A 26296-nucleotide genomic window follows, 5' to 3' on the forward strand; every position below is an offset into this window, starting at 1 on the left:
TATTTCTGAGGGAAATGGTTGCATTTATGAGAAACCTGCCCATGTTCATCTACAGAGTTCAGCCAGAAAATACCACCTGCTGAAAGCTGGAGGTTTTATTTCTGTGAAGAAAACGGTTCAGATTGTGTTTATAATCACTTTTTAAAAGACAAACTTTAGATTATTTAGTAAAGATGAACACAAACTGTGGGAAAATTTAATTTTTCTTGTTTCTTATATAACTGCCACTGTATTTTTGAATAAACTATGTAATAATTTTATAATTTGATGAGGCTTCAATTAAAGGGAGGAGTTAAGAAACCAACTTTTACAATAAAAGGACCTGAAGTTTTCCATTATCATGATTTTTACAACAATGTCTTAAGTATGAAAAATTTAAAGTGCAATTTGCTCCCACCTGCTGGACGTTGTGGGTACTACCACTCCTGCAGGTATTTAGTGAAATTTGCTTTGTGAATCCAGTGCAGAAATAAAAGTTTAAATTAAATCTTTCTGAACTCTTTTGTATATTAAATGTTTATTACATGTTTTCGCCTCTCCTGCCACATGAAGAACGTCTGACCTGAGAGTCGGGAGGTTTTCACATTCAGTCAGTAGAAAATAAAAACTCCTTCAAATGCAATTTAGCACAAACTCCTCCAATCTGATTGCTGCAGCCAGGAGCCAATCAGCAGCGAGCTGATTGCTGCAGCCGTCCTGACATCGCCGCCTAAATGTTCCTTCACTCAACGCCAGACTTCGCTTCAGCATCGTGCAGACAGCCAATTAGCTGCAGAGCCACAGAGTTCCTCACGCCGACCAATAGGATGTAAGTGGTGAGGTCACATGACCTCCACCGGCTCCTCTCCTGTCACTCACACGGTTTCATAACGACGCCTCATGCCGGAGCAGAGGCTCAGAAAGAGGTGAAAAGAAGTCATTTTGGAAGAAAATTGGCTCTGCTGATGATGAACGACTGACTCATTTCCAGCTGTAACTTTTTATGTGCCAGTAATGCAGATTAAAACACTATAAATGCCGAGACAAACTCTGACATTTTAACATCAGAGTCTGAGTGAGACGGGTCGTAATGAGGCAGGAGCTGAAAAAGCCTGTCGAGTCAGAAACCCGTCCTGATGGAGGGACAGTGGGAAATCACTTTAATCAGACAAATCCTCCACTTTTACTCTGCAGCAAGATGAAAACAGGCAGAAATAATCTCACTAGTTGTTCAGTAATCCACTTTCAGGGACGTATTCTGTTTTATTTTTAATATTTAGTGCAGTTTTGGTTCAGCATCGTCACTCATTTTGTTCCTGAAAGGAATCAAAGCAGATGAGACCAAATATAAGACGACAGGCTGAAAAGCCCCTGAACCGTTTTACATTTAAAAACATCAAAATGATGCATGGAAGATTAATATAACATCAGGAGGAGAAGCTGATATTAGTCTGTTCACCTCTAATCAGTGGGAGGTCAGAGGTCACCAGGCCAGTTTGTTGTTTAGATTCAGAAAACTCTTGTAATTCATTTCCAGCACATTTATCTTTGCATTACGAATGTTCAGAATAAATCGGCGTTTAAAGGGAAGCGGAACTTTTCTCAGCGAAATGACCAAACCATGAAGCAGGAGAACGTGTTGAACCCGTCACACAGCAGGAAGTGAAGCGCTGTCCGGTGAGTCGGAGCGCCACCCGGCCCACGTGACTCACTCGGCCTTCGCTGCATCCACCTGTTTGCTCAGAGCGTAGGCGGGACGGCGGTAATAAGAGGAGCGGTAAGGAGCAGGCGCCTGCCGCCGTGTGAGCCGAACACCTGCGCTGTACGAGGCTGTAGCCGGTTCAATGCGAGTGGGTGACACGGTGACAGCTCCAAAGTGCACCTGCATAATTTCTGCTCTATTTCTGGCTCCTGTGGGAGTGAAACACGAATGTTTCTGCAAAACCGACGCTAGGAAGAAACAATTCCTGCTAGAAAACAGTGACGGCATGAGGCACCTGTAGGTGCACATCTGTTAAAAAACCACAGTAAAAAATGTGAATCATTTTCAGAAGTGCTTTAGTAAATCCATGCATCAGAAGTGTCCAGCATAGCAGTGATCAGCAGCAGGCTGAAGGATGCTCCTCCCTGTTTAGAGGTGAAACCGTCTTACCTTCATTAGAACAGACTCGCTGAGCTTTTCTCTGTTGACGATCTTTATGGCGACCTTTTGACCTGTGACACAGTGGAGACCCAGCTTCACCAGACCTGAAACACAGACAGCAAACAACATTCACATCCAACCTGGCTCAAGCAAAACGGCAAAACCTTTTAAAAATTATAAAGTCATCACATTTTGGAAGAGAGCAGCGATAACAAACCAACCAGATGCTCTGACCAAACACCTGCACAGCCACCAAACCAACCAACCAACCAACCAACCAACCAACCAACCAACCAACCAACCAACCAACCAACCAACCAACCAACCAGATGCTCTGACCAAACACCTGCACAGCCACCAAACCAACCAACCAACCAACCAGATGCTCTGACCAAACACCTGCACAGCCACCAAACCAACCAACCAACCAACCAGATGCTCTGACCAAACACCTGCACAGCCACCAAACCAACCAACCAACCAACCAACCAACCAACCAACCAACCAACCAACCAACCAACCAACCAGATGCTCTGACCAAACACCTGCGCAGCCACCAAACCAACCAACCAACCAACCAACCAACCAACCAACCAACCAACCAACCAACCAACCAACCAACCAACCATCCAACCAGCCAATCAACCAATCATCCACTCACACCCAACCAACCAACCAACCAACCAACCAACCAACCAACCAACCAACCAACCAACCAACCAACCAATCAACCAATCATCCACTCCGGTGTGAACACAGGAGACCAACATGGATGATCAGGAGCTGCAACCTCTTAACTTTTCTCCTTTGTCCCCACAAAAAACTGAAACTCTGTAAAACACGTCAACGCGCTCGGCCTCGACTGCCTGCATCCAAATAAAATCTGCTTTACGAAAAACACTCTAAGACACGGAGAGTGGATTATTTTACACAATATGATACAAGTGGATACAAGATAAACCTTTAGATGTTTGTGATCAGAATAAATGAGTTGAGCTGCTGGAGCCTCCTGACAGATGAAGCTGTAATAAATCTGCGTCCTTTAGCTCCCAGATCTCCTTTCTGTTGTGCAGCTCTGAGAGTTCATCTGATGGAACTGCTGCAGCGTAACGCAAATGTCAACAAGCAATACCTTTATCTTAACGCGGCCACAATGGCTCCATCCATCTCCATCAAAGCCCTGACACCAGAGACTGTGTGTCTCACTTTGTACTGAAGGTCTGCAGGCGGCGGAGGAAATGCCACGGCGCATATGCAGCTCTTCATTACCGCGCGTGTTTCACAGGACGTCAGCCTGAAAGGTGCTTTCCGCTGGGAAATGAGCAAAGCTGAGAACAATGGGGGCGTCCTGCGTGACCAGCACGGCAGCCTGGGGGCTTTCATGCCGCCAGGTAGATCTGAAACGGCAGCCAGAGCCGTGCTGGTCCGGTCCCATCGATCTGGTGGTGAGGAAGAGCCAGCGTGGTTTCATCTGCGTCCCGTCAGTCAGGACAGAGAGCCTGACAGGCTCCCTGTAGGAACCCAGACAACAACGAGCGGCTGGAGGAGAAGTGAAGGAAAACACCTGGTTTGGTCAGGAATGACGGGAGACGGACAGAACGAGACCGAGGGTCCGAGGAATGAGCTTCCTCCGTAACGTAATCATAATCCAAAGGTTTACTAAAGTTTACTGATATTATTCCAGTTACACAGTTTCTGATTTCATAGGTCAAATGGCTCAGAAGTATCTGAGCCATTTGTAAGTAAGTATCTGGGGATTTTGTTCACGAATGAGGGAAGAAGGGAGCCGGAGATCGACAGGCGGATTGGGGCAGCGTCTGCCGTGAAGCGGGCGCTGTACCGGTCCGTCGTGGTGAAGAGAGAGCTGAGCCAAAAAGCGAAGCTCTCGATTTACCGGTCGATCTACGTTCCCACCCTCATCTATGGTCATGAGCTTTGGGTCATGACCGAAAGAACGAGATCACGGGTACAAGCGGCCGAAATGGGTTTCCTCCTCCGCAGGGTGGCTGGGCTCTCCCTTAGAGAGAGAAGCTCGGTCATCCGGGAGGGACTCAGAGTAGAGCCGCTGCTCCTCCACGTCGAGAGGAGCCAGTTGAGGCTCGGGCATCTGGTCAGGATGCCTCCTGGACGCCTCCCTGGTGAGGAGTTCAGGTCCCACCGGGAGGAGGGGAGACCCAGGACACGCTGGAGGGACGATGTCTCTCTATGGCCTGGAAACGTCTTGGGATTCCCCCGGAGGAGCTGGAAGAGGCTGGGGAGGGAAGTCTGGGCCTCCCTTCTGAAGCTGCTGCCCCTGCGACCCGACCCGGATAAGATGGATGGATGGATGGATGGAAATGGCTCAGAAGTACTTCAGCAGTTTCTGCATTTAAAAACAGACTAAAATAATTTATTCATCCCAATAATCAGTAAATGACAGGAGTTTTAATATTTAAGGTTCTGAAGTTAAAGGAGCAAATGAAAACGGATGTAATATTCAGGAGACATAAACCCAGACCGGGTTTAATGTGGGAATGTTTCCACACAGACAGAAAAGACGGTTTTTAGGGTGGAGGTTAGAGCAACATGGGTCCACTGAGAGCCAAACGCTTCACTTATCCCACTAAAAACCCATTTATGACCTGATGATCACCTGCAGAGCTCTGCCTCTCCTGTGATTACTCCCCTGTGTGTTTTGTCTCAGAAGACGAGCGACGCAGCTTTGATCTCGTGCAAAATGAGAAGCATAAAAATCGGTTTGGATCCGACATTTTTCAGCGTGTTATTGCAAACACAAAGCTCCAAACTGGGCCCAAAGTGATAATCTCTGACATTTTCACACGGTGAAACATCCACTTAGTTTCCCCCTGCCTCGTTATTCAGCTCTGACATTTGCTGTTTGGAACAACTTTTCAGTCGTCTGGTGATTCCTGCACCTGATAGACAAAGAGCAAAAAATGTAGGAGGAGAAAACAGCTGGTAGTTGAACCTGGTGTCAAAATGTCTGAAAAGCAGTTAAATGGTACAAGCAGTGGTTGGGAGACTTCTGCTAATCTGCTAATACACTAAGAGGAGATCATTTTTCTGCTCTTCTGCTGTATTTTAAAATATTTAGTGAACTTAACTTCCTCTAAATGAATTTTTCTGGATAATTCTGAAAGAATTAATGTTTTAAAAACGTTCGGTTAAATAATTGTTTTGCTTGACAGCTAAGAAATCTTCAAACAGTTAAACATTTCTGTCAATACTTTGTTTTTTTTTATCTTGGAAAGAAACACAGGAGCAAAAATAAAACAGAGACAGTGAAGAACAAGATTAAATTAAATTGCTGCTCGAGGATCGCAGTCGTTCAAGGAGCCATTTGAATTGAAGTTAGCGCGTTAGCATTAGCCTCCACTAAATGCTGTGTTTGTAATAGTAGCATAGTGAAACTACGGCTAGTGCAGCTAGCCTTCTGACATCATTTGTATTCTCCTCCAATCTTATCAGAATCAAACTGAAACTGAAGTGAAAACGTCTCCCAGGTGCAAAGCTGCAGCCGCAGGTTAGCAACTCGCTGCTACTCAAAACAATCAGAGGAAAGGATTATTTCCAACCGCCAGTCCAGTTCAGCCCCAGATCTGGGAAATAAACCCCTGAATGGCTCCGGCCCAGACTCCACAGACCTCGGCTCCCACAGCACCATGCTTCCAGAAAACCTATCGGCACAAACAGCTGGACCAGCCGTCCGGCACGGCGGAGGAGGGCGGGTGATCTGGGCTCGTTTTACAGCCGCAGGACCGACTTATCCAGTCAAACCTGAACTCCGTTACACTCTAGAACCAAAGATGATCCAGTTTATCACAAAGACCAACAGAAGCATCCATCCATCCACCCATCCATCCATCCATCCATCCATTTTCTTGCACCCTTTTTCCCTCAGTGGGGTCAGGAGGTGCTGCTGCCTCTCCAGCCAACGTTTCGGGCGAGAGGCGGGGTCACCTGGACAGGTCGCCAGTCTGTCGCAGGGCAACACAGAGACACACAACCATGCACACACACTCACACCTAGGGGCAATTTGGAGAGGCCAATTAACCTGACAGTCATGTTTTTGGACTGTGGGAGGAAACCGGAGTACCTGGAGAAAACCCACCATGCACAGGGAGAACATGCAAACTCCATGCAGAAAGACCGGGAATCGAACCCAGAACCTACCAGCTCTACCAACTGCGCCACTGTGCAGCCAACAGAAGCATGTTTATTGATATTTAAGTACTTCAAACCGCAGTTTCTAAGTAACCAACTCTTAATGTGGCGCTATAAGAAAACAGAAACCAGGTTAGCCGAGTAAATACGACCCAAACTAACCAGATTAGAGGAGTAAATAGATTCAGATGTATTACACAGATCAATATTAAATATCAGAGCCACAGGAAGATAAAATCCATGCATGACTGCAGCTGAAGTCACACTGGCTTCCATTGATTTCTCTCCCCTAAATCAGATCAGTCCTCTCCGCTAATCAGATCGATATCACCCGACCTCTGACCTCTGCCGGCTGAACTCGTTTCTCATCCATTCCCAGGTGTTTCCTCTCTCTGCTCTGAGCCCCAGAGATAAAAAAAAAAGAAAGACCCGTAAAGAGTCCATTTATCTCCTTTAATGAAAAACACTTGACTAACAGAAACACAACATGATTCACCTGAACGCCCCACAGGACGCTGCGTTCAATGACGCGGCTTTCTGATGAACTATTTCAGTTTAAATCCTCTGGAGCTCAGCTTGTTACTGAGAAATTAAGGTTTTCTGAATATTAAAAACTCCTCATCATAACAGCTGGTTGGTTAAAACATGTGGCAGCAAATTCTGGAAAAATCAATAACATAAATAAGATCAAAATAAAATAAATACGATCAGTTTCTTACCAACGAAATGACACGAAATGTAAAAGCTTCTATTTTGATGCTTACAAACAAATGACACTTTTTAAATAAAAAACTAATCCTTCAGTTTCTCATTTGTGTTTTATAAGTTTGTGTATTTTGGGCTTAAAGACGATCTGCCAGCGCTCAGACATGGCGTCCCCCAGGGCCGTGTGTTCAGTCCATCTTTATTCAGCCTAGGAGGAAACAAGTTTCCACCCGACGGGAACCGAGACCCGAAAGGTTGGGACTCATCCACAGCACCGAGCCTTTAAAGGCTTTTAGTGACAAACTATTAAAAAGATAAATACAGTTATTTAGAATAAGTTCTGTAAAATTAAAGTGTAAAAGCATTTAAGGACATTGATTCAAATTATTGAATTAAAACTGATGTATTTCCACAGTAATTCTTCCATCATTTCTGTATTTATTCCTAATTATGGATGTTATTATTTTCATCAGGTTATATTGTTGTAATAAATAGTGGAAATTAAACCGTTGTGATGCTGACCAGAGCAGTTTAAATCCCTGAATCTCCTGCCTGTTTGGTAATTTAACTACTTAAAACCTGATATATCTGTAGATAAACCTGTGCATTTGTCTTTCCTGCTGTGGTGAAAATGTTTCAGCCCTGCGCCGGTCCAGTTCCTGGAGCAGACTGACCGGATTGATCCGTCCTGCTGGGAAACGACGGCCTGCAAATGAGAGCAATGACTCTTCCTGTAGGTGAGATAAATGGAGGAAATGCTGAAGAATAATTGAACTTTAACAAGCAGGAGATCCTGTAACACAGATTCATTCAACTGAACTCACATGTTCCTCCGTCATGAAGCCCTTTAAAATAAACAACTCTTACTTTTTATCTCGTCTTAAAGAAACTGAATTTAACTGTGAGATTTGTTTATTTTATTTTATAATGAAAGCTGCACCAAACCAGCCGACGGCTACAAGACAAAAACAAATGGCTGAAGCTCGGGACGACCAGTAGGAGGCGCCAGCTCCCACCTCTAACGCTGGAACCGTAAATGTTGCAGCGATTAGCGTTAGCAGTTTTCCTCGCTGACCTTCAGCCGCGCCAGGAAGTGTCACAACGTTTCCCTCGGAGGTGTGAGACGGCCGCCGCGCGTCGCCCGCCGTTAGCTCGTCACGAACGTGTCGACTGGGAGAAGAGACAAGCGTCTGACCCCCAGGTGAATTGTTGTTGTTGTTCTTCTTCTCTGATAAACACGTAGCTAACCGATCAGCACACCAGCTGCCTGCTTCCCTAGACTTTTGTTCATTTTTGGTTGGGACGTTTAAAGTCTCAAAAATGACTCCCTCTCCCTTCCACTGTCTTATGTTCAGGCAGTTGGGACGCGTAACCGTGGAAACAAGGTGTTGTTACACCTGGGAGCTGCTGATTAGCGCCTCAGAAGCTCAAATAATACCTGACCTCTGACCCCAAATCCCAGAGGAGCCGGATGAGACACAGAGAAGCCGGAGGTTTAAACCAACTCTTTAATCCATCATGATGGGCAAACATTAACGTCAGCTCGGCTTTCTAACCGTGTAAAGAGGAGCGGCAAAAGCAAAGGGTGATGATTAGCAGCGCTAGCAACAGCTGATAATGTCATCCAGTGAAATATCGTCTCTGCTGCCTGGAGGCTGAGCTGCTAGCATGTCAAAGTTATGAGACGTCATACACTAACTGTCTTCAGTCAGAGGCATCTTCAGAGGCGTTGCAAGACTGACTGCTACTGGAGATCCTTCCTGACCACAGCAACACTAAAAGCTTCTCATCTGGAGAAAATCTTGATGTCGAGACAAAGCTTCTAGATAAAAAAAAACTTCAACCCTCCAACATGGAGGTGGCAGCATCATGCTGTGGGACTGCGTTACACAAAACGGATGTAATAATGAAACATGACCTCCAGATTCTTCATCCTGTCCTGAAATCAGCTGCTGGTTCAAACGTTTCTAATCTCACTGCAGATGAAACTCATAAATCCTCCAAACAAACAAATTAACACCATAAAGCTGGATGACAGTTTTGGGTCATGAGTAGCAGAACCGAACCGAACCTGGACCTTTTATATAACAAATAACTTTATCTGGCCTTTAAGCTGAAAGCTGCTGTTTGGTAAATCAGCTCCGGTTCTGTTTGGGTTCTGAACAGGACCGGACCGCCAGGAAACGCCCAGAGGAGCGTTTCAGACAAACACAACGCTGAACCGGTTCTGATCCAGCAGAACCAGACCTACATGTGGAGCCCAGCGGGTTCTGATGAGCTGTCAGAACCACCGATGAACCGGACTCAGCTCCGGCCCATTTACGTCTCATTACACGTTTGATCCATTTTATTCCTTCTCCTCATCTCAACCAGAAACTTCGATGTCTTCCTCGGTCGGCGGCAGCAGCTGAGCGCCCCGATGCGGCCATGACGCCCTGGAACATCCATCTGCTGACCTCCGGGTCCGCCGGACGCCGAGCGGAGGAGAGAAACGGGCCTGGAAGATTTCACTCTCAGAACGAAGCAGTGAAGTCAGCTCAGGTGTTTCACTGCTGGTTGGTGTTCATGTGTTCATATGAGAGGATAAACGACCATAAATGGCTCTTTCCTCCAGGATGTGAAGGTGAACCAGTAACGTAACGTAGCCTAGCGTAGCCTAGCATAGCCTAGCATAGGGTAGCGTAGCCTAGCATAGGGTAGCGTAGCTGGACCTAAACAGTTTGATTATAGTTTGATCCCCCTGAAAACATCCATCCATCCATTTTCTTTCACCCTTGTCCCTCAGTGGGTCAGGAGGTGCTGCTGCCTCTCCAGCCAACGTTTCGGGCGAGAGGCGGGGTCACCTGGACAGGTCACCAGTCTGTCGCAGGGCAACACAGAGACACACAACCATGCACACACACACACACCTAGGGACAATCTGGAGAGACCAATCAACCTGACAGTCATGTTTCTGGACTGTGGGAGGAAACCGGAGTACCTGGAGAAAACCCACCATGCACAGGGAGAACATGGAGACTCCATGCAGAAAGACCGGGAATCGAACCCAGAACCTTCTTGCTGCAAGGCAACATCTCTCCCCTGAAAACATGCTACTCCAAAATAAATATGAATTCAGCTGATATGTTACTGTTCTAATTTTAAAACAAACAAACAAACAAACAAACAAACAAATAAAACACACACACACACACACACACACACACACACACACACACACACACACACACACACAGAGACATAAGAAGTGCTTACCTGTGTTGTCAAGTCAGCATATTGTGTGCAGAAAGCAGCCGTCCAATCAGCAGAGAGCGTGAGGAGAGAGCAGAAGGAGAAAGCAGTGGTTAGTTTAGGAAATCTACCCGGCAACAGATGACGGCTGTTTGTGCTTTAATTAGGATGAATTCCTCCTGTTTTTACATGTGAATCATTCTGACCCACATGGGAACCAACATCCTTCCATCGCTCTGAGTGTTTCTGTGTCAAGGTTAGCCCCGCCCCCGACGACAGGAATCCCTTTCAATTTATCGACTGTGATCTTTTCCTCCATCGCTCTTCCTCCAGATTCTGACAAAACCGGCTCCGCTTCCCGCTTAATGAGGTGATTAATAAACCAGCTGCATGTTTTCTGTCCGTTTCCTCATGGAAGATGAAGAGGAAGAGAGGAAGGCCAAGAAAGCGGGTCAGGCCTCGGGAGGCGGACGAAGAGGCGGAGCTAAAGGTTTGGTGCAGCGTTGGGCGTTTGATGGCGGCGGAGCTGAAACACTTCCTGTCTGCTGACTGAGAAATTACTCATCTAAATGTTACAAATTCACAATGTAGGTTTCTGATTTATTATAAAAATATCACAGAAAAAAGTTCATTTCATGAGAAAATGACCACAACACAACGTCATGAAACCTGGTGGTGGCAGCATCATGCTGTGGGGATTTGGTCAAATTTAACCAATGGAGATAAATGAAGGGAAATCCTAGAAAAAAAACTGTTTAGAGTAAATATTCAGTCAGAGATGCAGCAGAATGTTTCAGACTAAAGCATATTCATGTCTTAGAATGGCCTAGTCAAAGTCCAGATGTAAATCTGTCTGAGAATCTGCAGAAAAACTTGAAAACTGAGCGGTGTCATGTATAAAAAAAACCTGCAGCTGGAGTTGCAATAAAAGCTTCCTCTACAACTCAGTGGGTCTAAATATGAATGCACGCCACACTTTTCAGATTCCTAAATAAAGAATGATGAACATCATAAATCATCTTCCATCCACTTCACCATTTTGTGTTTATCCGTCACATGAAATCCCAGAAAAAGTGTTTAATGGGTTAAACTCAGAACAACAGGAATCAGTTTCTTCACCTTCAAAAAGCTTTTCTGGAGCTTAAAGATGATAAACATTAATAATATATAATATATCATCAACATTGATACCAGAAAGCTGATCAATATCAAACCTTTTTATTTCCATTTTCCATTTTAGAAATAAAGGACGGGCTGCACAGTGGTGCAGTTGGTAGAGCTGTTGCCTTGCAGCAAGAAGGTTCTGGGTTCGATTCCCGGTCTTTCTGCATGGAGTCTCCATGTTCTCCCTGTGCATGGTGGGTTTTCTCCAGGTACTCCGGTTTCCTCCCACAGTCCAAAAGCATGACTGTCAGGTTAATTGGCCTCTCTAAATTGTCCCAGGTGTGAGTGTGTGTGTGTGTGTGTCTGTGTGTGTCTCTGTGTTGCCCTGCGACAGACTGGCGACCTGTCCAGGTGACCTGTCCAGGTGACCCCGCCTCTCGCCCGGAACGTTAGCTGGAGAGGCACCAGCACCTCCCGACCCCACTGAGGGACAAGGGTGTCAAGAAAATGGATGGATGGATGAAATAAAGGACAATAAGAATCGATCAGTTTTCACAGATAATATCTCCATATTTCTCTCTCATCCTCAATTTCTCCACTTTTTTTTGTTAAAACAAAACGATTCATCTATTGTGGTTCGAGTCACTTAGACTGTTGATGAAGATCAGATGAGAGGCTCAGCGGCTCCACATGAAGGAACCAGAGCATCTGAGGAGCGGGACGTCCTCCGACACGCTGCTGGAGACAAAACTTTAACGATTGGGTTTCCGAACGGCGGTGAGGGGGAAGCAGTAATGAACCCACTGGAGACACGCAGCCAGCCGACGTGGGACAGAGCCGCAGCTGAGTGGGAAGAGGAGCAAAATCCATCCTCACATGATGAAAGCCGAGGAAAGACAGACATTCTGAGAGGTTCCGACCCAGATGACGCAACGGACCGAACCGATTAGAGCAGGGGTGTCAAACTCCAGTCCTGAAGGGCCGCTGTCCTGCAGTTTTTAGATGTGCCACAGGTACAAAACACCTGAATCAAATGGCTTAATTACCTCCTCAGTTCTCCAGAGCCTTGCTAATTACTTAATTATTCTATTCAGGTGTGGTGCAGCAGAGGCACTTCTAAAAGTTGCAGGACACCGGCCCTCGAGGACTGGAGTTTGACACCCCTGGATTAGAGTAAAACCTGCTCAGCTTTGGTCCTTTTACTCCACTCCGCTCACGTCTTACAGATAAAATAAAAGTCTGGCTGTGAAAATGCGAGACTGTTTCACCTCCTGGACGCTAACAGAAACAGAACAGAGCGAGTCGGTGACCTTCCTCTGACGGGCAGGAGTTCAAAACGACAATCTTTCACGGTTCAGGAGGAAGAAGCGGATTTGTTTTAGTGACTCGATGATGTGAATTTGCCACCAGGTCTTCCTCTCCGCTGCGTGGCTCCTGTGTGGCCCCCGCACGCCTCCCCGCTGCCTGCAGGGGGCCCCAGTGAGCGCTCAGATCCAACCTGCTGCTGAAACAGGAGGAAGCTGCTTCGCTTGCATGTTTCACAGCTACAATAAAAGAATCATTAATTCTGGAGCTCAGCGTGAAGCCGCGTTGAACTCGACGAGACTAACGACTTCCTGTTTTCTCATTAGCAAACCTCCCTGAGCGACGTTCATTCACAAACCCGGGACTTTCTGCAAACACCTCAAATCCTGTTTTCAGAAAAACAACGTCCTAAATGCATTTCTGTCAGAATCCAGGATGGAAAGAGGAAACAAACTGTTTTAGGAAAATCATTAAATTATTTATTCCAACAGGTTCCAGATGTTGACATTTAGAGAGATTTATTTATTGTATTTTTGAATTTGCGTTACATTTTTGCGCTGCACAGTCCTCCCTCACTCTCACAGAGGATATGCTATTTAAATGTTGACCTTAAACATCAACCACAGGTTCTCTAAAACCTCCACATCTTCAGGTTTTAAATTCAGGCTGAAGCTGCAGAGAAAGTTCATCTAAATTAGTCATGAGTCCAGAAAGTTGAATACTAACAGAAAATGTGATTATCTGCTCTTAAATCCAATCGGTGGCCTTCGGCCAGAAGAGCTACAGTTTCCTAATGAGTCCCTGAACGCATCGCCTGCAGAACGCCCTGCTCCCCTCAGATCCACGTCTGGTTTCCTGAATCCCTCAACGCTCCAGAGCAAATTAATATCCAGCAACGCTCCAACCTGTCAGACGCCAACGAGCCTGGAAGTTTTTCTCTGAGAACAGAAAGCAGAGGGGAACCAGAGCAGCAGGAATCAGAACGTGTGAACGTAGAACGTTCTGGATCCAGGAGGAACCGGAGATCCGCTTCAGTCGGGGCGCGTTCAACATGTTGGCAGCAGGAATATTTAAACGAGGCTCGATTGTTTCTGAAATCCAAACCCAAGTTCAGGTGGAGACTGCTGCACCACCCACTGGTCTCCACCAGGGGGCATTCATAGCGAGACACACCAATCTGTCAACTCAGCAAAGTTTACTTTGTTTCTCATAATTTGTTAAAAACACATTTGATCTGTAGTTTGTACATTTATAAACCGCGCAATGTTTCCATCACCGATAAACGCAACAAGCATCACATGACAGCAAACATCTAAGATACCATCCATCCATCCATCCATCATCCATCCATCCATCCAAACTATCATCCATCCATCCATCCATCCATCCATCCATCCATCATCCATCCATCCATCCAAACTATCATCCATCCATCCATCCATCCATCCATCCATCCAAACTATCATCCATCCATCCATCCATCCAAACTATCGTCCATCCATCCATCCAAACTATCATCCATCCATCCATCCAAACTATCATCCATCCATCCATCCATCTCATTCTGGAGGATGGATGTTCCAGACCAGAAGGAAAAGTCTCTCCAGAACGGTCTGGTCCCTGAGGGACTCCGCTCCACAGGGGGCGCCCTGAGGAATCCTGGTTAGATGGTTGGACTGACTCCTCTAACAGCCGAGGAGCAGCAGCTCCTGTTCATGAAGCTTGACGGTTCATCATAAAGCATCATGATCATGATGTTCCTGCTGTCATGCCGTTCTGACTCGGCATTTCAGAACGAGTCAGAGGAACAAGGGAACGGTCTGTCAGCTTCAACATCCCACGGGAATAATCACACATCTGCAGCAAATCAGCAGAAAACAAGAACAGAACGTTTCCTGAAATCCTCCTGCAGGAGCCTGAAGATGAAACGTGTTTGCTCAACGCGCCACGAAGACGACGGACTCTAAAAACAGACGAGGAGCAGCTTTAACTGACCGGATGCTGAATTAATATTCTCTTCTGAATTATTAACTGAATATTGACCGACTGCAGCTTCGTCCTGGCAGACGGGCTCATGAATGGGAAAACCTGGAATCGGGATTTGTGGTCCAAAATGTTGAGGAGGAAACATGTTTACTTCCTACATGATAAACACTTTAAATCACCGCCTCAAAGGTCAGACACGAACAGATTCAGTTTATGAACCATCTGCACAGAGATGCAACAAAATCTGTCAAGTGTTCCCAGATTTTATGCAACGTTTTGATGCATAAAATGGTTCCAAGAACCAAAGTGGACGTTTTATTAATAACCTTCAATCTGACTGATGATGTAGAAAATAATCCCAAAGAAATGAGCTAAGAGCAGAAGATCTGCAGTAAAAATGAGCCGTTGGTTTCCAGAAGGTTCTTCCAGGTTCTCCTAAATGTCTGAATGTTTTCCTCTCGGTGACGAAACTCAGCGTCTGAATCTTCAGCAGCAGCTCTGAGGTTCACCGAGCTCAGCAGGAATCCTGCTGCCTGACCCAAATACAACCTGCTGCTCCTGATTGGCTGCAGCAGGAGCGGAGGGAGGCGACGGAGCCGGCTTCGCCTGTGTGGATGGAGTCGGTTCTGATCCGAAATGTCGAGTTCAGAGGAAGCAGAACGATAAACGAAACGACTCGACACACGATGCGGTTCTGGATGGTTTCATGTTTCAAACGGATCAACAGAAACTGAACCAGCTGAACTGGGTCAACATTTCCGAGTCCGGTCGAGTCAAACACCTTTTCTGTTCTCGTCTCAGTTTGGGGCTTCAGCTCAGCTTCCCCAGAACCGGGTCACTGAGTTTATCCCAGTCAGGCTGATGACTGCATGCCAGAATTCACTCACTCAGTACGTGATCTGGTGTGAAAAATGAAAAACTCCACTTCTGGTTTTCAGCGAGAAGAAACTGAGCAAAAAGAAAGAAGTTTAAAAAACTGATTCAGACCAAAGTCCAGGTGAGAAACGAAGAGTCACGAGTCGGGTTTTACTTTCTGATGCTCAGCCGGCTGCTGGGCTCACATCACCACCAGCAGGCTGGATGCTGAGCACGGGAACACACACACACACACACACACACACACCCCCCCCACACACACACACACACACACACACACACACACACACACACACACACACACCTCAGGGGCCATTAAAGGCGTGGAGTTTGTGTTGACACTCTGCGGCTCCCCAAGGCCACAGACCTGCTGAGTCCAACATCTGTTCAGAGTCCGGCGCTCGGCCAGCGTGTTCCTGTAGGTGTGTGTGTGTGTGTGTGTGTGTGTGTGTGTTGAAGTGATAGTCGACACCAGCGCAGCTCTTTAAACAACACACACTTTCAGTTTGACAGCGGTGTGTGTCGACAAGCAGCACACACAGCTCAATCAATACAAAACAACTATAGCAATAATAATCATATACAGCAGCAAGGGGGCGGGGCTAAAGCGCTACCTGATGAACCTGATTGGCTGTTTCACATTTCTTTCTTCTCTGATTTGATCCTCTCTGGTTTAATCAGCAAAACATTAATTCTGCTTTCTGAAAGATTTTTCATGCAAAATTAAATGTTTTATCAGATTTATCAGGTGGATGAAACTCGGATTAATAATCCTGATCATATCCTGGTTCAGATTAACTGCAGGCTTGAAGACGACAGAACTTTGTCCGTGTTGGTTGTGTAATAACTCTGGGTCCATTTCTCAGCTCAGCTCTGAGTGGATCAGGCATACGCTGTGTAAATTATGAATAGACGCCATTTATCTTTTAAAAGTGAGCCGACAGCTCTGACCTTTTAGGGAGACGCCGCGTTTATATAACCCGACTCATATCAGCATCCAGATCAAACCGCTGCAGCGAGCTGGACGCGTTTTATCTGAAATATTTATTTTATTCTGCGTTTCTAAAGACGGCTCTGCTTGTTCTGACATAAAAACCAGAACATAAAAACCAGAGTGCATGAAGGAATAAAAGGCAGCATGGAGGAGCTCAGCCCATTCAGCAGCCCGGGCCTCCATTAGTGTCTGCCGCGGGCAGCAGAGGTGATTCCTCCGCTCCCATCCCGTCTTCAGAGACCCTCCGCTATTTTTAACTCCCTGTGACTGACACACACACACACACACACACACACACACACACACACACACACACACACACACACACACACACACACACACACACACACACACGCCTCCATCGTCGTTCCTTCGCTCTTCTTCCCTCGTCGTTACCGATTTGCTCCGTCAGGAAATCAGTTCATCACTTTAGACTTTCGCTTCTCGTTCAGCAGAAAAACGTTCATGTTGCTGAACGGTTTGGAGGGCAGGGGGATTTTTTTAAAACTAATTATAGATATTTCTGCAAATCTCCCAGATAAAAATAAACAATAAAAATGATGAAGCTCAGCATCTGATCCAGAACTTTGCCGTTTCTTAACTCAAACGATGTTTTCAGCCTCAGACTGAAGGGCTGAGCTCAGGTGGACCGGATCCATCAGGACCAGCGCTACGTTCACACAGCAGGTCTATATTCTTATTTTTTACTTTATTCTATTGTTTTGCTAAATACATGTGGCGCAAATCAGAGTTCTGTCTAAACCCAGTCAAGCCGCATGCGCAGAAGAAGAGCGTTGACGTCACAGCAGCGCTCCGTTTATGGAAATAATGATGGCGGCCGCCGTCAACGGATGGATTTTAGCCTGATCACGTGATCATAAGACGGTGCAGAACTGAGCTTCAGTCCAGATTTACCGTCTGGCTTCTTCTGTTGTCTCACATCAACGATGTAAAAGTCAGATAAAAGGCGACATGACCGATCAGACGGTACCTGATTTAGTTCCACATATTGAAAACTGGATTTGTTTTCTGGGTGAGACGATCAGAATTGAGCCGACAAGATAAAAACGTTTGTTCCGTTTTCTCTGTAGACATGGATAAAGGTCAGGATTAACAGGTAGGCTACATATGGAGTCAGCTCTGACGTCACATCCTGCCTGTCGGTCCAGTCAGCAGCATGCTGCGGGGGTTTGCTTCTTTCCCCAGATAAAAACCTCCAGCAGGCTCCCTGGGACCCGCTGGAGAACAACGACCCCCGTTCTAGTCATGAAGGTTTAATTCATCAGCGTGTTCCTTTACAGAGAGCATGAAAGGCACAATATCCTGCAAATAACCCACATTTTCTGCAAAACTAATAACAGAACTTCTGATTAACCCATAAACGTTGAGCTGCTGAATTAACACAGATAAATAATGTCGTTCTGGGGCAACGATGAAGATTAGAGCAATAAAACCGCTTTAGTTTGGTTCTCTGGAGGCAGCAGCCGCCGATAGCATGCGCAGCGCGGCTAAAACACCTGCTAAGGTGAACAGATGTTATGATGCGTAACCGTGGCAACAAGGTATTGTTTGTGCAACTGGGAGAGGCTGATTGGCATCAGAGAGAAGGGAGCTGAAACCATCCATCATCATCCCAGACTCCAGCATCTTTCTGACAGACAGACGGAGGTTTCAGGAGGAGTGGCAAAAGCAAAGGAGGAGGATTAGCAGAGCTGGCTAATGATGATGATGTCACTGTTACTGTGGAATATCGTCTCTGCTGCGCGAATGCTGAGCTGTTAGCTCATGAGCTAACATGGCTCATGAGCGAATGCAGTCAGGCCTCTGACTGCATTCGCTCACAGTCAGAGGCCTTGTGATTTAATGCAGCACTGACTGCTACAGGAGATCCAGCCGGCCCACAGCATCACCATGACGACTCTGTGGGATTAACAATGAATTACTGAGCTTAACTGAACTCTGATGGAAGTTTCACTAAATGTATAAAATGTAAAAAATAAACGGCAAGATTTCTGCAATACGTAAATAATCTGTTAAAATGAATCAAATATCAATAATATATTAAACATTAAAAATAAAAACATCTGAACAAAAGCCTTTTCCAGTTGCTCCATGAACAGAAACCAGTAAATATTCGCCTCCAACTGGTGGAAGCTGAAGCATTTCCTGGTTTGAGGGAATCTGACCGGTCCGAGCGGAGAGCGGGTCGGTCCAGATGAGGAGCGTTTCTCACTTCCTCATCTCTGGGAATGTCCGATCGATGCTGATCCGATTGGTGGAGCCGTTCCCGCAGCAGCGCCGGAGGAACGGAGCGAGGCGCCGTCACTTTGACTCAATGACCTCACAGACGGAGACGGATGGAGCAGCGAGGATGATGAGGATGATGAGGATGAGGAGGATGATGTCTCACATCACAAGACTCCATCGGTTTGAACGGGAGGAGGCAGAGGGGGCGGAGCTACGCAGCTGTGACTCACAGTGGGTGGAGCTTCCCGCCAAAACAAAATGAGTTCGATTCACCGACTCACCAAAACAGAGAAGAAGAGAAATGAAAGGACAGAGAAACAAATAAAAACAAACATGGCTGCCTGGAGCTGCCGGGTCCGGCTGCATCTCAGGGCCTGATTTATGACCCGGTGAGCTCTGTGGGCCCGGCGCCGTCACTTTAACTCACCATTAACAGAAAATACAGCCGTTTCCTGGAGCAGAGGGAGAGAAAGGCCTCTTTAACAGCCACTTTCACACCGATAACTTTAACTCTTACAAACCAAGACTCGCATCTTAAATCCGTGTGGAGGAAATCAGCAGACTGAGAAACGAGCTGAAGCTCTCCACACCAAACCAGTGCAGGGATGAACGAGTGAAAACCCAGAGACTCTGCAGCCTGAACATGTTAAAGGAGACATTCATCTTCAGGTTATGACTGTCAAAAGACAAATATCATCATTTAAATACTTATGGTTGGTTTTAAGGCCTGGTGGACAATAATCAGACTATTTCCTGACTATTTCCAGACTAAACTCTATGCAGAAAACGTCAACTTATTAACTTAAACAATAATAATAAAGTATTGCTAAAGTAGACAAAGAAAAGCAGTAAGTTCACCACCAAAAGTCTAAAAACTCAGTCCTGTGGTGATTTTCTCTGAAAATGTGTCTCTGATTTTATGTTTTTTACAGAAAGTTGCTAAATTATCTGTTTTTATCTGAAAACTGTTGCTGGTTTAGGAAAATAAAAATTCAAATCTGTGGGAATCTGAGTGACAGATTCCCGTTTTGCTGCCATCATCTCACTGACCGCCGGATGCAAATGAACGACCTCAGCTATAATTCCTGTCTGCTCCCACTGGGAGCGGAGAGGAAGATTAAAGGGACGGAAAGAAAGGAGAGAGGATAAAGACTGGAAGGAGGAGGAGGAGGCTAAAGGAACGTCTCATTATTTTATTTAATCTCATAAAAGTGATGATAGAAATAAAACCTGTGAGTCACAGGATCATCCGAATCAGCGAAACGAATCCTGAACCACGAAGGGACAGAAGATATGCAGATTTACAAAAGAACCACTAAACCCAGATTCCTCAACTTCAAACCAGCAGCTGACTGGTTAAACTGGGATGGAGTTGGTGTTCCCAGCAGGACAACGATCCCAACGCTCCGACCTCGGCGCTAAACTCAAACCAGGAAGGAAACTGCAGTTCAGACACCTGGCAGCTAGAAAAACATCAGACAGACATTTAACTCAGATTAGTGAAGTTTCTAAAAACATCCCACAGAATCATCCTGGAAAAAAGAACTGTTCAAATGAATCATTTCCAAAACTACTGACATTCACGCAACAATAAACTCTAAAGTTAGAAGCTGGAGTCCATCCGTCTGCGTTTAGGACAGTTTACAGTTTATTCTTGTTGTTCTTTGTTTGCTGTGATGATGAAATTGATGGATTTACTTTGGTCAAATTTGAAAAAAAAACACGTTTTATTCTTTAAGCTGCTGAACAAAGAGAAAACCTGCAGCCGACACAAAACCATCAGCCTGAACAGATTCTGTTCACGTCGCCAAATTACGTTCAGCAATAAGTGAGTCTTAATACAACTGAACCCAGGCCACAGGAAGTGGACAGGAAGTGGACAGGAAGTGGATTTATCGTTGTGTTCTCTTCATGTAAATACTTTTTGGTTTGATAAAAATAATTTTAACGGCGTTGCTTTCAGCAGGAACTAGACGAATTCAAGGATGGAGAAACGTTTTCATCGTTTGTTGTCGACAGCAGACGTTAAATATGATCACGATGCCTTCGTGTCCCGAGGAAACGTCAAATCAGAGGCCAGACATCAAAGCCCGTCTCCGTCCTCTGCGCCTCGTCTTCCAGGGACATTAGCATAGCCAGAGGTCTGTTGTCTCTTTTCAGTCAAAACAACAGATGATGTCACAGCGACTCATTAAGCAAAATGTCAGAATCAGGAACAGAAACCGACGATGTGACTGCAGACGTTTTCTTTAAAGTGTCAACTCTGCCTCCAGCTGAGAAACAAAGCCTGACGACTGGAGCAGCGATGAGCTCATCCTGCTCCTCTTCCTCCTCCTCCTCCTCCTCCTCCTGCTCATCCCGCTCCTCTTCCTCCTCCTCCTCCTCCTGCTTCCACCACCTTTATTATCCGAGCCTAAAAACAGAAGCCCCTCCTCCTCCACTCAACAAACACGGCTGTTAGCGGCGATCAGGACGGGCCTCAGTTTGAGCAGGAACAACCGTTCTGGCTGCTGGATGCGCCGTCGTCCTGCTCAGGCGGAAAACTCAGAGACTTCCTCGACACGATCGATTGTGAAAACATGAAGTCAAGAGGAATTCGACTAAATCAGCTGATAGCGTTTGGATCATCCAAAATAATTCAATCTGAGTTTAATGGCGGAAAACTGGAAAATCTGCCGTCAAAACTAAAAGCAGGCAAACACTGACAGATACCATCAACAGTCAAACCATCTGTTCTCTATAAATCCTCCTGCCAATAATCGATCAGCAGACAAAACAACGAAGTTTTAAATCTGGAGCTGCTCAGTTTTCTCTCAGGTTCTGGAAAAGGTCCATGAATATTTACACACTTTATGATTTGCTTCATTATTCAAACACTTTCTTCCAAACCAAAGAGCTCAAGTTACATATTAATTACATATTAAAGTAGGTTTGAGATCTTAAATCTCAAAAATCTTATTTAGGAAATGATCAAGCTTTGACTGATTAGAGTTAAATATTGAGGAAAGTATTTAAAGTCTAACGATTCCTCGAATGATTCGAGTTCCTCGATTATGAAAGTTCTGGAGGAAAATGATCTGCGTCGAAGCTTCGTTAAGTTATGCTTCATTATTTAGTGAACCATGTTCCGGCCGGTCATTACTGCTGCTGTGCAGCGCTCCAGTTGTTGATAAAAGCTAAGTGTTGGCAGCACAACGCCCAATTTTCCAGTTCAGTCTGAGGGTTTCATTAATAGATGATCATATCTGGTGCCTGGTGCTGGTTCAGCCCAATTTACTTAGATCTGTAAATAATATGGGTGGGAATATTTACAACCTCAGAACTTCATGTAAAACAGATTTGATGGCAAACCCTGACTGTGGTTTTCCTGAAGTGATTAAATTTCATTTTCTAAACCTTGGACTCGTTTTCTGGGTTTTTAGTAAAAAGATCAATCAATCAAATTTTATTTGTATAGCACATTTCAGCAGCAAGACATTTCAAGGTCCATCCATTTTCTTTACACCCTTGTCCCTCAGTGGGGTCGGGAGGTGCTGGTTCCTCTCCAGCTAACGTTCTGGGCGAGAGGCGGGGTCACCTGGACAGGTCACCTGGACAGGTCACCTGGACAGGTCGCCAGTCTGTCGCAGGGCAACACAGAGACACAACCATGCACACACACACTCACACATAGGGGCAATTTAGACAGACCAATTAACCTGACAGTCATGTTTTTGGACTGTGGGAGGAAACCGGAGTACCTGGAGAAAACCCACCATGCACAGGGAGAACATGGTGACTCCATGCAGAAAGACCGGGAATCGAACCCAGAACCTTCTTGCTGCAAGGCAACAGCTCTACCAACTGCACCACTGTGCAGCCCCACATTTCAAGGTGCTACATAATAAAAAATAAAAAAAGCAGCATGTGACATTGAATAAGATGTGACCAGTTGAATCTTTTTCTCTTTCAGGCTGACAAATAGAAAATGTGTTTAATTTTTTAAAACTGATTTTGGGACGTAGTCAAAGTAAATGAGAATTAAATTTTTTCTGTGAGAGAAATTTTGGACAGTAAGTCAGTAAGTAACTTTTCTCTTTTTGTTTTTGTTGAACTCTTGACCTCCATCTGGGTTTATGGCCTGATAATAAACCGTGACGGTGTCCAGGATGAGCAGCAGCAGCTTTTTAACCTTCTGATAACACACATCTCATGTCAAACAGTAATAAACATCGAGCCTCAAAGGAACTGAAATTTACCAACAAATCATCATTTAGGGGAATAAAAGGCAGCAGCAAATATTGGATTACGTGAGTCTGTCCTCTTGTAACACTTCAATTCATTTGGGAGAGAAGTTATCCAAAGGTCACGGAGCTATTTCTCTTTTTTATTAAATGTCTCAATCAAATTGAATCTCCAGACGCTGACATTTAAAGCCGAGCAGCTTGTTGAGCTCCGCTGTGTTCAGAGGAGCTTTATGGGCTCCAACAAACATCCAGAGGAAAACCTCTGATGGCTGAATGCTGGCTCAGAAACAAAGGATGGGAGGGCAGGGGATTCTGGGAGATGAAGTTTTGTTTCCTTTTGCTCTCATTAGGAAGGAAAAACAAAAGCTGATCCAAATCCATGACGGGAGGCAGAGCAGTGAACGAAGGACAGATGGGCTCCAGGAAACATCCCATCCCCCAGAAAACACACACACACACACACACACACACACACACACACACACACACACACACACACACACACACACACACAGCGGCGTCCTGTTCGTACCCAGCCTCCCTGCACTGATTGGTTTTCAAAGCGTTCATTCAACTCACAGGCAGATGATGGAGCGCCACAACATTCATCTTAACCTACTTTACAGCAATAATCTACATAAACACTCCGCCGTCTCCAAGGACAGGAAACGCAGAAGACCAGCTACGTTTCCGAGGCTGAAGCAGACCGAGCGCGCGCGTTCGCATGTTTCCAGACGGATCCGTTCAGGGTTCTGTGCTCCCGAGATCCAGAGCAGATCAAAGAGATCCTGGGACTCATGATGCAGATGAAGCTGCAGGTCGCCGTTATTTCAGCGTTTAAATCAGGAGCCGTAACCGCAGGCGCCGCCGTTCCCGCGGCCACCGCCGTTCCTGCGGGCGACGGCGTTCCCGTGGGCGACACCGTTCCCGTGGGCGCCACCGTTCTCGTGGGCGCCACCGTTCCCGTGGGCGACACCGTTCTCGTGGGCGCCACCGTTCCCGCGGGCGCCGCCGTTCCTGCGGGCGCCGGCGTTCCCGTGGGCGACACCGTTCTCGTGGGCGCCACCGTTCCCGCGGGCGCCGCCGTTCCTGCGGGCGCCACCGTTCCCGCGGGCGCCACCGTTCCCGCGGGCGCCGCCGTTCCCGCGGGCGCCACCGTTCCCGCGGGCGCCGCCGTTCCCGCGGGCGCCACCGTTCCTGCGGGCGCCTCCGTTCCCGCGGGCGCCGCCATTCCTGCGGGCGCCGCCGTTCCCGCGGGCGCCGCCGTTCTCGTGGGCGACACCATTCCTGTGGGCGACACCGTTCCTGTGGGCGACGCCGTTCTCGTGGGCGACACCGTTCCTTTGGACGCCGCCGTTCCCGCGGGCGCCGCCGCGGGCACCAGCATCTTTCTGAGCGCTGGAGGTTAGGTAAGCAGAGGAAATGTGGCCCAGTTCCTGCAGACGGTTCTGTTCAGCACCACGGACAGCTCCGACTGCACTGCAGGACGATCCAGAGGAGCGGACCAGAACCAGAACCACAGCTTCTAACGACACCAAATTAAAAAAATAAAGTAACTGGCCTCTGGTCTTTATGGGATGTCCTTCCATGCTCTGGGAATCAGAGCCTCACTGAGTTTATCTTTAAAGCGAAAAACAACAAATTCTCTTTAAACTGCATTAAACTGGATGAAACATGGCTCCATCCACTCTGACATTATCCTGCACCACCACAATAGACTATATGATAGTCATGCTGTTACACTGAAACATTAGTGTCCTACTGAGGAATGGGAAAATGTAAATATGAAAGTAGCCTGAGAACGGAGCCTTGAGGAATCCCAGATTTAATTCTGATGGACTTATATTTAAAACCAAAGTACAGATCCGACCAAAACCGAGGCTGAAAGGGAGAGAGAAACAGGAACAACCTCTGGAATTATTTTACTGTTGTAGACAAAAGAAATGTAACACAGCATCGCTAACTCGTGTCCTGCTTCAAAAATGATTTACTTTGAGCAGCAGAGTTAAAGTCTGTTCATCCAAACTGATGCATAACTTCATGTGAGGAAGTTCTGCACAGTTCTGACTCCAGCATAAGATTTTACAGACCAGAACTCAGGTGACAGCGTTTTATTTAAACTATCATCTCTTCAGTTCGGTTATCCAAACACATCTGAGTGAGTCTCCCTCCCCGTCTCTCATTTTTAATGTTCTCAAGTCAGACGATTTAATATATTCTACCATGAAAAGAAGAACCTCTAACCTCCCACCTCATGCTGCCATCTGCACCTTCATCCGTATTTAAAAGCAGCTTTCTGCACCAAACCGTCTCTGTGTGAGTGAGTCCAGAAGCCGTTGTATCGGACCGCCGTTCGGCTCAGCGTTTCAAAGGACTGACTGACGTGGCGGCGCTCGGCGCCAGAATCTCTCCAAAAGACGCAGCGCTGCAAAACCTGTCTGAAGCCCGCAGCGCCGATCCGGAGAGGCACTGGAGGAACTTCAGCAGCCATCAGTTTGTTCTGCTGACATAACTGGGTTTCTACTGACGAGCGAGAAATTCAGCTGGAAAAAAGTGGGACACACCAACCGCTGCTAATCTGCTTTATGCTCCACAGACCTTCACTTTCATCAGATTAATGCTGCAAAAAGTCTTGGTTTCACACTGCAGGCTTCCAAAAGGGCGTTTTATTTCATGTCTGAGAAGATGCAGCTTGTTTCTGCATAATTCAATAAAATCCACTTCCAGAGGAGACAAAGAGAGATTCCCTGAAGCCTGAACAGGAAGTGGTGGGAAAGTGGAGCAGGAGTTCATTCGCAGCGTGATGAGGGGCTTTATGAGGAAGGGGGTTTGGGGAGTTTTCAGAGCTGCTGCTGCTGCTGCTGCTGCATCCGTGGAGGTGGTGGCAGCCGAGCCGGTGGGGGTGGGGGGGGGGTTCTGGCAGGGGGTTAAGCTGTCATTGCTCCACATCCCAGCAGCAGGAATACACGGCTGGATGGAAAAGGGAAGCGGGAATAAGGTTAGAGGGGCTTGATCCCTACCAATCCCTCTTTGTGTAAAGGCTGAAAAAAACAAATCCTCAATAAAAACAAAGATCCTCCATCCTGGCCTCTTTAGTTACCCCCCCCGCGCCCCCCAGATCAAACTGTAACCCCCCCCCCTCCCCCGCTCTGGGTAATCCCTGAAAAGCCGAGCAGAACAGTCGGGAAGATGATTCTGGGATTGATCCATCCGAGAAGTCTGCTGGGAATATTCTCATATCACAGCGAGGAAATTTCCTTTTCCAACCTGAATGGATGTTGATCCCTAGCAGTCTGCCAGGCGACACCAGAACCAGAACCAGAACCAGGACCAGG

The 26296-nt window shown here is 46.4% G+C and overlaps 1 protein-coding gene across 3 annotated transcripts in view; it reads right to left on the reverse strand.

The window, feature by feature from the left end:
* The window catches only part of LOC103462996 (serine/threonine-protein kinase BRSK2-like), a 118726-nt gene that overhangs the window by 63284 nt on the left and 29146 nt on the right, over positions 1–26296 (reverse strand). For all 3 annotated transcript variants that reach the window (XM_081605578.1, XM_081605577.1, XM_081605579.1), the window contains exon 2: positions 2132–2226. In XM_081605578.1, the coding sequence (XP_081461704.1) occupies positions 2132–2226 (95 nt within the window). The remainder of the gene's footprint in view (positions 1–2131; positions 2227–26296) is intronic.

Source organism: Poecilia reticulata, chromosome 3 (assembly GCF_904066995.2).
Source record: "Poecilia reticulata chromosome 3, P_reticulata-male-v2, whole genome shotgun sequence".
Lineage (NCBI taxonomy): Eukaryota > Metazoa > Chordata > Actinopteri > Cyprinodontiformes > Poeciliidae > Poecilia > Poecilia reticulata.